Raw genomic sequence first — 15,027 nt, forward strand, 5'->3', positions numbered from 1 at the left:
GACACTTCAAGAATTATTAAATAAAATTAATAAATAAAATTATTAAATTCTCACCATACATTTTTTGAAGTTTTTATTTATTTTGAGAAAGAGAGAGAGCATGCATGGGAGGGGCACGAGAGAGGGAGAAAGAATCCCAAGCATGCTCTGCACTGTCAGTACAGATCCTGATGTGGGGCTCAAACTCATTAACTGTGAGATCATGACCTGAGCTGAAATCAAGTGTTGGATGCTTAACCAGCTGAGCCATCCAGAACCCTCCCTTTTTCCTACTGTACTTTTGGATATTAAATTGCATCAAGAACTCATATCAAGAAGGCTACTTTTGATGGCCTGTACACAGAGCTTCTTGTGAAAATTCTTCCTTGAATTCAACAATGAATATGCTCAGAACATGAACATACAACTAACTCTAGAGTCCTATTTTAGGATCTGTTACCAACTGGCCAAGGAGGAGGTTTGATGCTAGTCACTAACCACTGAGAGAATAAACCCTATAACAGCAGGAAGAGAGATGAGGTCAGTGACATCTATCAGAAACGCAACATATAGGGGCGCCTGGGTGGCTTAGTCGGTTGAGCGTCCGACTTTCGCTTAGGTCATGATCTCGCGGTTCGTGGGTTCGAGCCCCGCGTCGGGCTCTGTGCTGACTGCCAGCTCGGAGCCTGGAGCCTGTTTCAGTCTGTGACTCCCTCTCTCTCTGACCCTCCCCTGCTCACGCTGTCTCTCTCTCTCTCTCCTAGAAATAAATAAAACATTAAAAAAAAAAAAAAAAAAAGAAACGCAACATATAACACCCAGGAGTGATACACTCAGCTGGTCTCCTGAGACAGAAGATTGCTGAGGCCATGTGCCTGACACAGTATTCTCTCAGCTTCAGATTTAGGGAGCAGATTAATGCCAATCCTAGGACACATGTTTACCCTGGTATTTCTCAAATGCCATGTGAACTTGACATTGAACTACAGTGAAAGGGTCACACTTTTAAGCTGAAGAAACATCATCCCAATTAGGCAGGGTTCACTTCATCTAAAAAAAATTAAAAAAAAAAAAAGGCTATATTGGACACTTGAAACTAATATAATGTTATATGTCAATTATGTGTCAAAGACAACTAGGGGCACCTGGGTGACTCAGTACATTAAGAATCCAACTCTTTGATTTTGGCTCAGCTCTTCATCTCACAGTTCATGCGACTGAGCCCAGTTTCCGCCTTTGTACTGAGCGTGAAGCCTGCTTGGGATCTCTTTCTCCCTTGCTCTCTGATCACTCTCCCTCCCCCACCCCTCACTGTCTCAGACAGTAAATCAATAAACATTTTATTAATAAAAAAAAAAGGCAACTAGCTCTTTCAAACAAAGATATTTATATATCTAAAAGAGCCAAATGGGGGCTACCTGGGTGGCTCGGTCCACTAACTGTCCAACACTTGATTTCAGCTCAGGTCACAATCTCACCATTCGTGAGTTTGAGCCCCACATTGGGCTCTGTGCTGACAGTGTAGAACTTGCTTGGGATTCTCTTTCCCTCTCTCTGCCCCTCCCCTACTCATGCTTTCTCTCTCTCTCACAATAAATAAAGAAAACTTTTTAAAAAATAAAAAAAGAGTTAAATGGATCACATGTACATTTCTGAAAGTCAGCATCTAAAAGAAGCATGAGGGTGCCTGGGTGGCTTAGTCAAATGAACATCAAAATGTTGATTTCAGCCAGGTCATGACCCTAGGGTCATGGGATTGAGCCCCATGTCAAGCTTAAGATTCTTTCTCTTTCTCTTTCTCTCTCTCTCCTTCTGCCCCTCTCTCCAAAAAAAATTTTTTTTTTTAAATTTCTAATAAAAAAAATAATAAAATAAAAGAAGCACGAGCCGGAGGGCATGGACTGGACCAGAGGCAGTGGGCAAAAACCGGGGTGTGGGGAGTGCCTCTTCTGAGTTCCTACTGGAGAGGGATGTGGAATGCATCTTGGCCAAATGGCTCTGGCTTATAAGGACAGTAGTTCAGAGATTGCCATATAGCTTCTAGCAACTCGCAAATGGACTAGAGCAACTGGGAAATGACTGAGGCCCAGCTGAGCAGGAAGATCTGTGCTCATCCCTGCCCCCACCTGGATTCATAATCTACAAAATAGCCAGAGACGGAATCCTTAAACACTGTAACACTTCACTTAAAAAGCAAGACAGATGACATTTCCCTGAAGATTGTAATTTTATCAATTTAGATCTAAGTTTTAAAAAGAAAAGGGCAATTCAGCCTCAAACCAGACCCTCATCTCCCCTGAAATCACTTCTGTGTCCCCGCTGGTGAACATTTCCATCTCTTGGCAAATTGCCCAGAAATTTTAAAAAACATTATTCCAACCCCCTTGTTTCATTTGTTTTAAGAGAGATTAAAAAAGAAACATTCACTGCCATGGAGAGAGCAAGCTAATAAAATGATAGTCTTGTTAACATACAACCAAAATGGGAATAGTCATAACAGGAGACCATGTTGGCTAGTGGTTCTTTGACTCTTCACGATTTTCAACAACTGTTTTTTAATCTGTGGGTAAGGAGGAAAATGCAAGAAAGGTTATTTATTGAAAACTAGTTCCTGTTCCCAAACACTGCTTTTGAGAGAAATTAGTAAGATGTGCATGCGTGTGTGTGTGTGTGTGTGTGTGTGTGTGTGTGTGTGTGTACTGCTTCCAGAGATAGAGCCAAGCTAATGGTCCTCTCATTCTTGAAAATAACAGTGCCTATACTTCAAAAGCATGAACAATACATCATCTCATATTTCCAAACTAACTCTGTGGGTAGCTAAGAAGGGTTATTATTCCCTTTTTATAAAAGTAGAAGTTGAGTTCAGGAAAGGTAACAGAGTTGCCCAAAGTCACCTTGTTCCTAAGTGGCAGAGTAAGGTCTAAAACTCCACTAATACAATAGCCACCAGCCATACAGTACTATTTAAATTTACATTAATTAAAATTAAAAATTCAGCTCTTGGGGCACCTGAGTGGCTCAGTCAGTTAAGCATCCGATTCTTGATTTCGGCTCAGGTCATGATCTCATGGTTCATAAGATTGACCCCCCACATTAGGCTCTGTGCTCACAGCATGGAGCCTGCTTGGGATGCTCTCTCTCCCTCTGCTCCTCCACTGCGTAAGTGTGTGCACACATGCACGCATGCACGCGCGCGCTCTCTCTCTCTCCCCCCCAAAATAAATAAATAAACATAAAAAAAAATAGCTCTTTACTCAAGCTAGCCACATTTTGAGTGCTCAGCATCTCTTGTGGCTCCTGGCTAGTGTTACATAATATTTCTATCACTGTTGAAAATGCTATTGTACAGGACTGGTCTAGAAGCTAGTTCTTTTGAATCCTAGTAACTTGGGAAAAGATCCCATGCCATCCCCAAGTTACTAGATGACAAAGTTAAATTATAGCCTCTTTCTCATTACAAGAAACTCTGAGGCTCAGGAGATTGGTTTATCCTCTTAGGGTTTACAAAAACAAAAATTAGTTTTAAAAGAGCTTTACCAAAATGGATTTGGTCCATTTGTACTAGAGAAAAATAATCTGGGAACTCGGTTTGTACATTTGGTAAAGAATAATATAAGTAACAATTCCCAAATAAAAATATTATTAAGAAGAAATTCAGCTTTGGAGACAAAGGGATCATAGTAATGAATCCTGATACTTGAAGCCATTGAAAAATTTCTTGTTAGAATTTAAAAGAAATTTCTTGGGATGCCTGGGTGGCTCTGTCAGTTAAGTGTCTGACTCTTGATCTCAGCTGAGGTCATGATCTCACAGTTTGTGAGTTCAAGCCCCATGCTGGGCTGCTGTCAGTGCACAGCCTGTTTGGGATTCTTTCTCTCTCTCTCTCTCTCTCTCTCTTTCTCTCTCTCTGCCCCTACCTTACTCTTTCTCTCTCTCTTTCTCGCTCTGTCTCAAAATAAATAAACTTAAAAAGAAATTTAAAAAAAGAAATTTCTTTTTGGTGCAGAGATTGCTATAATCAGAGGAACAGGAGATCGTCAGCTAACACTGGGGCCCAGTAAACTGACAGATAAGCTGTGAGTGCTACAACAGGGCCACACGGTCTCTATGTGTGTCACTTGGCTAACAGTGACAGCTGAATCGTGACAAAGGTATCAAGCTGCAGAACTAAAGGTTAGGGAGTCAAGATATGGCAAAGTTTATTAAAAGTACAGAGTGGGGGGACCTCATTACATAAAACTGTTCTTTCCAGTTTCAATGTGAGATACACAAGGCCTATTTGTAGATCTATGATCCAGTCACAACAGACCAATTTGTCCATCTTTTCACTTAGCCACATGTTTGAGCACCCTTCAGGGGCTCGGTAGTTTGAGAGGCTTCTGGACTGATACCAAGTGGCTGGCCTCTTTGGACTATGTTACCTTCACACTCTTTGGATTCTTCTAACCATTCAGTGGATAAGTGTCACCAATGGCACCAGCTGGCTGCACAGAAATGCCATATAAAGTGAAAAAATAGGGGGCACCAGGGTGGCTCAGTTGGTTAAGCCTCCAACTTCGGCTCAGGTCATGATCTCATGGTTTGTGGGTTCAAGCCCCACATCAGGCTCTGTACCAAGAGTGCGGAGCCTGCTTGGGATTCTCACTCTCCCTCTCTCTAACCCTCCCCTGCTCATGCTTGCTCTCTCAAACAAATGAACAAACTTTATTTTTTTCTTTTTTTTTTTTAAGGATTTTTTTTTTTTTAATGTTTTATTTATTTCTAGGAGAGAGAGAGAGAGACAGCGTGAGCAGGGGAGGGTCAGAGAGAGAGGGAGTCACAGACTGAAACAGGCTCCAGGCTCTGAGCTGGCAGTCAGCACAGAGCCCGACGCGGGGCTCGAACCCACGAACCGCGAGATCATGACCTAAGCCAAAGTCGGATGCTTAACCGACTAAGCCACCCAGGCGCCCCCAAATGAACAAACTTTAAATAAAATAAAAAACAAAGTGAAAAAACAAGCTCACTCAAGCAATGGAACAAGGTTCTTAGAGAATCTACAGGACAAAAACTGATTTCTTCATATGCTTGCCAAGGTACCAAGCTTTTTCTACTACATGCACACGGGAAAATAATGAACTGAGAGTTAACTACAGCATTAGAAACATGCTATACTCTATGCTTTTCTCAAGGATTTACAATAGAGTAACAAAAGGCTAAGAAGGAAGAAGCAGATAAAGTTCTTCTTTCCATATTCAGAAAGATGGAAACTTTTTTCTCAGTTGTCTGAGGGTCAGGAGAATGTCCATGCTTTCCTTTAAAAGGTTATTCCTCTGCAGCAGCTCTCACTGCCAGAACATTTTTCTTAATTTTCACCTAAACCTTATGACCTTGTACACCTTTAAATGTCACAGAGGAAGGAAGGCTGGGGGGGAAGCTGTGTTTGAGAACAAAGTGTACCACACATGACCCATCTCTTCTAGGAGTCTTCACTCTGGGTACAGCAGCATTGCTCGGCTTACTCTTCGGACTTAAACATCAGCTTCCTATCTGTGCCATCTTTCCTTTCCCTCAAGATATGCGATGCTTCAGACATTATTAAAGAAAGCTCAGGGCCTGGAATATGTAATCCTTTGCTATCTGGCACTCTGTATTTGGTAGGGTTTATATAGTGTTGAAATTGAGACACATTTAATGATGAGAATGACAGACGTTGGGAAATGATCCTGTTTAAAAAACACATCAGAAACCAACTTCCATACCCCATAGTTTAGAGGCCATGAACAGAGCACATCAAGCAGCAGTGGGAGGTATGCAGGAATTGGGAGATTCTTTCCTTCCTTGCACTTTACAAAAGGTCATACTCCAACTTAGAATGACATGCAGAGAACCTCAACCACCCTAAGGGCAAAGGGTGCCATTGAAGACATGGTGTCCTACAGATACACTGTCTGAACTGAGAGCCATCCTACATGGGAACTGTGTAGGAGTATTCTGGGAGTTGAGGTGGGTGGGTTTTCTTCCCGGCGCTATAAATAAGGTTGGAATGAGAAAAACTTGATAAAAGATATAAACACAGAAATGATGAGGCAGAATGCAGCCATGACTACACCACTCCTTTCCACCAGTTCAAGGACCTACCTACTTCCTAAGCTGTACAGCAAACTTACATATAAACACACTGCAGAAACTCCTCAGGCCAGTAAGATGGGAAAGAAATGGGCCCTTCCAACCAGATGTTACTTGTTCAGGTCTCCAAATCTCCAATAGTCAACAACAACTTGCTGGTCATTTACAAGCTGTCTCCAGCACCTGCTCAGATTTTCTTTGAAAGATGTACAGTGGAAGATGAGAAGTGGGGCTGGTGGAAGATGGCAGTAGGTGGTAGGGAGGTCAGGGAGGTTACAACAAGAATTAAGGTAGAGAGCGCAGGACTGCGGTAAGGAAGAAGAATTCACTCAGAGGATGCAAGGTTGGCAAAACAAAACAAAACAAAAGAATGAACCTCATCTTTGTGAGCTCAGGACCCTATCCATGTATCACCAGGTACACAGGTGAACAGAGAATGTCATACCTGAAACTATTCCCAGGAATCAACATTCTAGAACTCCCATAATCTAAGAGTTTGCTACCTACTTCCTTCATTAGAAAAGCTGAAAACCAAGACTGTGTCCATAGCTGAAGGTGGTTCCTGGTAGGAGAAAGATGCAGTATTCTCACAAAAACAGATCATCTCTAATCCTACAGGAAGGGCAATTATTCTCACTTCACAGATACAGAGAACAACACAGAGTATACAATTAGATATTGAAAACATTTTAGAACTTGCACTCCTTTTTAAATTTTTTTTTAAATGTTTTATTTATTTCTGGGAGAGAGACAGCATGAGCAGGGGAGGGTCAGAGAGAGAGGGAGACACAGCATCTGAAACAGGCTCCAGGCTCTGAGCTGGCAGTCAGCACAGAGCCCAATGCATGGCTTGAACCCACGAACCATGAGATTATGACCTGAGCTGAAGTCGGACGCTTAACCGACTGAACCACCCAGGGCCCCAGAACTTGCACTCCTGATAGAAGTATTGTTCCAGAATTCCAATGAGTTTGCAACAGATTAGTATCTGCTTCTTCGTGTCTGTCTGTCCTTCACATACACACGTATCACACTTTACAACCGAATGTCTTGATTCCTTCATTCAGTGACTGGCACTATTGACAGGAATATAAATAAGGTACTTTCTCAAGGAGCTCACAGTGCAGTTGGAGGGAAATCTATAAGCAACCGCAGTAAGTGAAACATCATTTATTTGTCTTAACAACATAGAATACTACAAGAAATGCTAAACAGGAAGACTGTACACAATAAATCATATTAAACAGTGATCTACAGTAGCCCCTGGTACCAACTGAAAGACTAGTGGAATAATGCAAGGCTTTTATACACTGAACATCTTACAGATCCTGAGAGGTAGTATTATGCTCTCAGCTAGTACTGTAATTAGTCAGCACCCCACAGGATGCTGAATTGCTCTTTATTTTGTGCGCTGGTAAATTTTAGCTGCCCAAATAAACTGTTAAATGTCTTGAGGGCAGGCAACTTGCCCCATATTTCTTTCATCTAAGACTACCCTGGGCACAAAGAATACATTAAACACATGATGCCCTTGGTGAAAGGGACAAGGAGATGAGACTCTGAGTGACCTGTCCCCCTGCAAAGGTTTACAGAGAGGCAGATCTGGAGTGTTTTTGTAAAGCACATCACTGCCCCACCTCATCATATTACTGATCCACTGCACAAGCCATCTGCTCTATATGACTCTTTAAGGAGTGGAGGTGGGATGCTCTTCACTGGAAAGCCAGAGAAGATAGCAGTATAATGTGGGTAAATGGTTTGGTAGTTAACTGCAGTAAATTCGAAGCTGAATTTGAGACTTAATTAAGTTCCTGGCTGATGCTTAGGATAGAAATAGATCTCAGATCCCTTACACCTGCTATATGGTTCTAGCTCTTAGAAATGGACCTGCCATTACCATGCCATGAATCAAATCCCATATTCACTTGCTTAAAAGGCTTCAATGGCTTCACATTGTACCTAAAATAAAAGCCACCTCTTCCGGTGTAGTTGACAATCCCTCAATTTAGCCCCGCCCACCTTGCCAATCTTAACTTGGTCTGCTCTTCCTTCACTCAGCAGGCCCCAGCCACACTGGCTTCCTCGATGGTTTCAAACATGACAGGCTCTCACCTGCACTAGGCTCTTACACTTGGTCTCCCTTTCCCCTGGCTCTCTGCCTGCTTCTGCACGGTTGACTCCATCTCACCCTTCTGACCTCAGCTCACGTATTTCCCCCTCAGGGAGGTCTTCCCTGACCATCTTATCCAAAGTAACCCTGTCTCATTTCTATCATTTGTTAAGACACCAACCAGTTAACTTATGTCGTAACAAACTTAGAAATTATGTAATTTCCATATTCTGAAATTATCTTGTTTGTCTCCTTGTGTACTATCACTATTCTCCTTTTAAACATAAAAATCCTGAGAGCAGGAGCTGGATTTATCTTGCTACATCAACGGGCACATATAGGTTCTCAAATATTCTGAATGAGTAAGTGAATGAAAATTAGGAAAATACAGTGGCCGCAGGTCAATGCTGCATTAAGGTGAAAAACATCAGTTCTCTGTCTATGAAGCTAGAAGTTGTTATAGGACTTTTTCTTTCCTTTTATTTATTTATATAATTTTAAAACTTCATTAGGGTGTGTCCAAGTAGTAAGAACACACAAGACAAAAGAAAGCAAGGAGAGCGTAAGCTCTCCTTGATGACTTAAAAAGAAATGTCAAAAAGAGGAAAATCTTGCTGGTTCCAGCTTCCACTTTATAATGCTGTTGGTATTAAAAGCAAATTTTTTTACTTCTAACAAATTCCAGTGTTGGTTTCATTTCTCCCCTAGTGATGTACTGAGTTGTACACTTACTGGTGAGCAGCCGGTAAGCCCAGCTCTGCAAGAACCCCATCATGCACCATCACACCCATGCCAGCCATAGGGTATCTGATAATCTCCCTCTACAGAAAACAACAGTTGATTCAAAATACCAGATGGAAAAGGGTTTTCTCTTTTCCCAAGAACCTGAACACCTAAGGCAAAACACATGCAAGAAGTAGGTTCTTTCTCATAAAACCCCAGCTCAAGATGTGCTTTTCCTATAAAGGGAAGTGTAACAGGGAGTAGAAACCCCTGAAAGGTGCAATTCAAAAGCTAAGGATGGTTCAATGGTACCAGTAAACCTAACGCTGTTTGTTTCACTGAACTTGATCAATAAGGACAGTCAACTACTAGTGACTGAAAGTCCCTGAATGTGGAAAAGCACAAGAAAGAGGGTGACAAATGAAATCTGTTGGCCTTGTTTTGTTAGATCCTTCCCACGGCATTCTAGGCAATGCAAGCTATGTCGAAAACGCAACTCTATCAAATGCTGAGAGAGAGAGGCACTTACGCGGCATGATCCCTTGGCTCACCAGTTCTTCTCGAGTCCGGCGCTGCTGGAGCTTCAACTGCAGCACTGCAGGGTGTCAAAGAGAGAGGAGAGAAGGAGGCTCAGTTGGGCATTCCACCACAAAAGACACATTTTCAAATGCAAAGAAGGTCTCTGAACAGAAGGGTGTAGTGTGAAAGAAGGGTCCCTTTAACTGTGACTGTCTGTAATTGCAGAAGTGGCCTGATACAGCAGGGTTTCCGTATTCTGCTGTGGGTGGCGAGAGGAAGTTGCGAAGGGTCTTGCAGGGCGATAACAATCCACAAAGTACCAAAGTCTTGCCTCTTGCTCAAAACCTCCTACAACATTGTATCCTCCTCCTAAGACTAAAAAAACACAAGTTCTTAACTCAAAGGAAATATAATGAGGACCAACACCCAGCAGGAAAGGCTTTCTAGATGGTCTACGCTGTCTTCCTGGTAGCATGTGTTTACCATCTTGAGTCCAGCGAAGACACAGTATTCACATAGATCAGGAAGTACTGGCTCTCTGTAAAATCTTTTCTTTTGTAACTAAAAATTATACCTATTTTTAGTGAGCAATGCATTTCTCTCGGCCAGAAAACATGTTACCATTAATATAACTCTTTTCTTCCTCTTACTGTCATTTAGAGCTTTTTTCTGTTGAGGTGAAACCACCAAGCTACATGAGTCAAAGCACATACCGGCTAGGAGAGGGCGACAAGTGTTTCTCCTATTTCTACTCTAATCACCTAATGAAACAACTCCATAGGAATTTTTATAAAGTTAAAATCCAGTAATCTCTATTTCAAATGCCAATGAAACCTAAAGGGTATTACCGCCACACATCACACAGAGTGACCATGGCACAGCCTGCATTCAAAGGCTAAGTGTGAAAAATGTTCAAAGAAGGAGGGTTAGGAGGATCCCCTGAGCCAGGGAGAGTCCCCTTACATGTTAAGTCTTCAACTATAAGGTCTCTGCAAGTCACATGTGAGGGAGACCTGCATCTATTAGGAATCACATGACCTTGATACCTGCCCTTTCCATTCATAGAGTAGTTTTTAAGAATGCTTCCAAGAATGGCAGAACTCTAGGCTCCTGACTATATCTCAAATTCAGCACGTCCAAAGTAGAAAGTGTCCTTCTCCCAAAAACCTAACCCACTTTCTATCCTCCTCTCTTTAAACAGAAGCACTATCTGCAAAGCCCTCTTCTCCTTGACTCCTAAACTAGTATTAAAAATTTTTGAGCCAACTTCAACTCCTCTACCTCCCTCACACTCCTCCTCTTACGAAGTTACCGGTGCCACAGTTTTGCCATGTTGCACTGAGCACTCCCTGGCTTGTGTCCTTTGTAGCGTACTTCTCCCACTGTAAGTGCCCCAATCAAGGCTGTCTAACGACTCTTCCTCAAGTATCATATACTGGCCCACTGTTTATTCAATTCACCTGGAAATGCCTACCCTTTCCATCTGACCTTCCCGACTCCCCAGCAGGCAGAATTACTCTAGATCCGCTAGCAACTACCTTTTATCTGTTATAGAAAGTATAGTAATATTTTACCCTGTATAATAGTTAGCCCCTGAATTTAGTGATCTCTCTTACCAGTTTATAAACTCCTGGAGAGTAGAGAATATATCTTATTAATATATGTCCTACATAGCACTTAACACACAGTAAGCATTTAATAACTGTTTCTTGAATTGAACTGTATCTCAAAATGAAAATACATATAGTCCGAGAGATCTAATCAAGAGGTTATAACTATTATTTTTTACAAATTAACATTTAAAGCCTTGCAAAATAAATGGATAAAATAACAGCCACACTACTGGCTAACATTTATCGAAGATGTGCTCTGTGCCAAACATCGTTCGATGTCCTCTCATGTTTTAATTCATTTACTCTATCTAACACCCCACTACGGAGAAACATGGGCATTACTAATCCCATTTTACAGGTAGAAAAAATAAGGCCCAGCGTGACTAAGTAATGTACCTAAGATTATCCCAATAATAAGAGGTGCAAGAGAATTTGAACCCAAACATTCTCACTCCAAACCTTGGGTTCCTTACTTCTCTGCTTCTCCAGAGTCTTCCAGAAGCTATAGAAACAGCAGGCATGGCCACCTGGGTGGGTTCTTTCGTGAGACAGACAAAGGGACTGAGGAAAATGTATGGTTCAGGCCAGGGCCAAAGGAGTTTGGGTGATACTTCAGTAAAATAAATTTAAATTGAGAATTTGATTTCAGATAGATTAGAACCATAGATTAGCAGCAACATTAATTATAAAAATAAAATGCAAATAGTTAATAGCTAGGAGTCATTGAGTGTTGCTGTGTGTCAGACCCTGTTAAGTGACTTATTTTAATTAAAAAAAAAAAAGCCCCACGAGGATGGTACAATTATTATCTCCATTTTATAGATAAGGAAACTAAGGATCAGACCTTCAAAATTTTGCATTGGGTCACACAGCTCTAAAGTGCTGGCATGAGAATTCATTCCAGGTCTTTGTGGTTCTACGGTGTAGGAATTTAATTCTATGCCATTCATCTCCTTAGAGGAAAGAAAAGTAAGAGGAAAAAAGGAAAATATCTGTCATCTTTGATACATAGTGTTTGTAAAGCCCAGTGTAAGATGAGCTATTAGAAAATAATTTTTTTTTAATTTATTTATTTTGAGAGAGAGTGAGAGAGCGAGCAAGAGAGCACAAGCAGGGAAGGGCAGAGAGGAGAGACAGAATCCCAAGGAGGCTCCACGCCATCAGTACACAGCTCAATGTGGGGCTCAAACTCACAACTATGAGATCATGACCTGAGCAGAGAGCAAGAGTCAGATGCTCAACCAACTGCACCACCCAGGTGCCCCAGAAAATGATTAAATACAACAAATTGATTTGATTTCTGAGAATAGAGAAATCTAAATACAATTTAAGAAGTCTGAACACTTCAAAGAAACAATAACTAATGAAAAGTCTGGCCATCATTCAAAAATAAGTTTGAAATATCAATCAGCAGCCATCCTAAATACTCATCTATATACAGGGCCATCAGGGATATAATACAAACTTCCTGACTGAAAGACTTGTTGCTTCATGAGAGCAAAAAGTCTATGATTCAAGTTTTCTATGGAGAACACAGTAAAGGCCAATTTACCTCTTGTTTTTACAACAAGCCTAGCTCAAAGAAGGAGGTTTATCTAATAAATCTTTCCATCTGTAAAACTAAATGAAATTAAAGTCCAGTTATCTGAAAATTCCATCCAGTCCTCTCTCAGCAGTGAACTCCATGCTTATCTGAAATCTGACCAAGTTCTTGATTCAAGTAAGAATTCACCCTGTATCAGTAGTATCTCGGGTATTGCTACAATCTGACTGTAGATAATGTACTGTTTTATATGGTGCACAACCCTCCCATGCCAACTTGAACAATGTTTGTAAGGAGGATGTAAAAAAAAAGACCTAAGCAATAAACTCCAAACTACAGTTGTCAGTCTCTACTTGATTTTGTTTTAGAACTGATCTGTTTGGCTGTGTATATATACAATGATCCTTCTTCTAAAACTTTCAACTACAAAGAAATAGGTTGTCTCTATGAATTGCCCCTTGGCCTAACTAATTCCTCTCAATTCTAAGCACTCTAAATACAATGCCTGTATGTGTCTAGACTTTAGGAATTATTTTTAATAACTCACTTTCAGTAAAGAGCACAAGAGCCCTATGTGCTAGTACATTTAATGCACATCTACCATCACTAAGAAGTATCAGACACAAGTTCAAATGATCATATTCATAGGCAGTGCTAGACCAAGTAGATTCAAAAGAGTAGGGATTTGACAAAATCTCTCTATTCATTATGCATCACCATTCAGATTTTTTCTCCACTCTTCAAGTCAATAAAAACTAAACCAAAATACCTATTTGTGTACATGCATGAGTCTTTATCCTTTCACTGTTAGAGTTCCACAAATTTAATATATCATATGTTTCTAAATGGATCTGTGTGAGCAGCCTACATATAGATGGAAGGAGGTCTTTAAAGCTGATAGATGGTGAATCCACGGAGTTGCCTGCCAGAAAAGGGTTGGAATAAAAAGAAACCAAACCACTCCCCACAGAATTAATCAAGTTTTCTACCTGTTTCAAACAAAGGTGATAAATTGCTCTTTGTATAACGGGCTTTCTGAGAAATCAAAGCAAAGGAGTAAACTTCATATATTTCTGCCCTGTGAGATCATGGAAGTATGTTGATGGCATTTAAGGGGTAATGTCCAAGAAACGGGACACCTCAAACAAATGCATCAGTCAGGACTAGAAAGAAAAAGCAAAAAATAAGTGGTGTGTCCTCAAGCCCAGCACTATGGCTTCCACTAGTCGGTAGTCCTGAATGTCACTGGGGAGGGAGATGTGCATCTTGGCAGGTTGTCCTCACCTTATTCATATTTATGCATTAGTGATTCCACAGAGGCTTCTGGAGTATAGGATAAAGTATTTATGAGGGAAGCAGAAAAGAATAGGAAGGAGATTAGTATGGGAATGACCACGAAAAAAAAAACCCTCCCCTGGCATCATCCTTTGTTCAGGAAAACCTCTTCAAGTAAGATTCTGACTGCAGGAACATCTCCAAAGCCAGATGTCCTAATAACTGGTCCACTGTTTTCCCCTCTCCCTTTAGGTACCAGTCCCAGAATAAATAAGCAAATATAACTTAATTCAACAAGAGATATCACCACCTCTAACTTCAAACTGGAGAATCTGTTTCACTGGGAAGATCAGAGAAGAAACAGGGTGGGTTTTAGCCTTAGGTGGAGCTTAGCATACTAATAATTAGAATATTCACCTTTGCAGCAGTGAATTACACCTACTTTATTGGTGTGTTTTAGATCTATTTGTCTCCTATGCCTTAAAAAAATCATTTAGTGATACCCATTGTAAAACCACATCACCTATCACTTAGAACCAAAGGCTATTCTCTGAATACACACTAGTTTCACCCTTAGACTATATAAACAGGTGAAGGGTGTCCCCAGAAGAGGGTACTCCTCATGTTCTTCTGCCTGGGTTGCTTTACAGCATTACCACCAAAATGGAGACTGGAAGTTGGGATAGGGAGACAGATCTCCGTTCATTCTCTCATTCATTCATTCATTCATTCATCGAACAGATACTTACTAAATAACTACTCTGTATCAGGCCCCATGTTAAGTGCTGGATACATCTGTGGTCTCCGCTCCCATAAAGCTTTCAGTTCAGTGGGGAAACAAACAGCAAGTCATATATCAAAAGTACAAGTTATGATTAATGTTTTACAAGAAAAGAATGAAGGATATGAGAGAGGTCAGACCCTGGAATTCATAGTTTTTCCTTCATATGTTCTGTAATGGCCACCTTTCCACATTTCCTCTTTATTACTATATATATATAGTCAATTGTTGAAGTTACTAAACTCCTTAAAAAACAGAGCCCTTGGGGGCAAACTCTATTAAAATAAGTAAAACACTGGAAACTAATTTGACAATAAACTATTTGTAAAAAAAAAAAAAATTAAAAAAAAAAGAATAAATGTTTAAAATAAAATAA

At 40.7% G+C, this 15,027-nt stretch overlaps 1 protein-coding gene across 1 annotated transcript in view; it reads right to left on the minus strand.

Annotated features, from left to right (window-relative positions):
• Positions 1 to 15,027, minus strand: part of MRTFA (myocardin related transcription factor A) — a 99,182-nt gene that overhangs the window by 31,863 nt on the left and 52,292 nt on the right. Inside the window, 1 exon segment of the mRNA XM_077757930.1 lies at positions 9,450 to 9,515. Within this exon segment, the coding sequence (XP_077614056.1) occupies positions 9,450 to 9,515 (66 nt within the window).

The sequence above is a fragment of the Crocuta crocuta genome, unplaced genomic scaffold, assembly GCF_008692635.1.
Source record: "Crocuta crocuta isolate KB4526 unplaced genomic scaffold, BGI_CrCroc_1.0 scaffold143, whole genome shotgun sequence".
NCBI classification, from domain to species: Eukaryota; Metazoa; Chordata; class Mammalia; order Carnivora; family Hyaenidae; genus Crocuta; species Crocuta crocuta.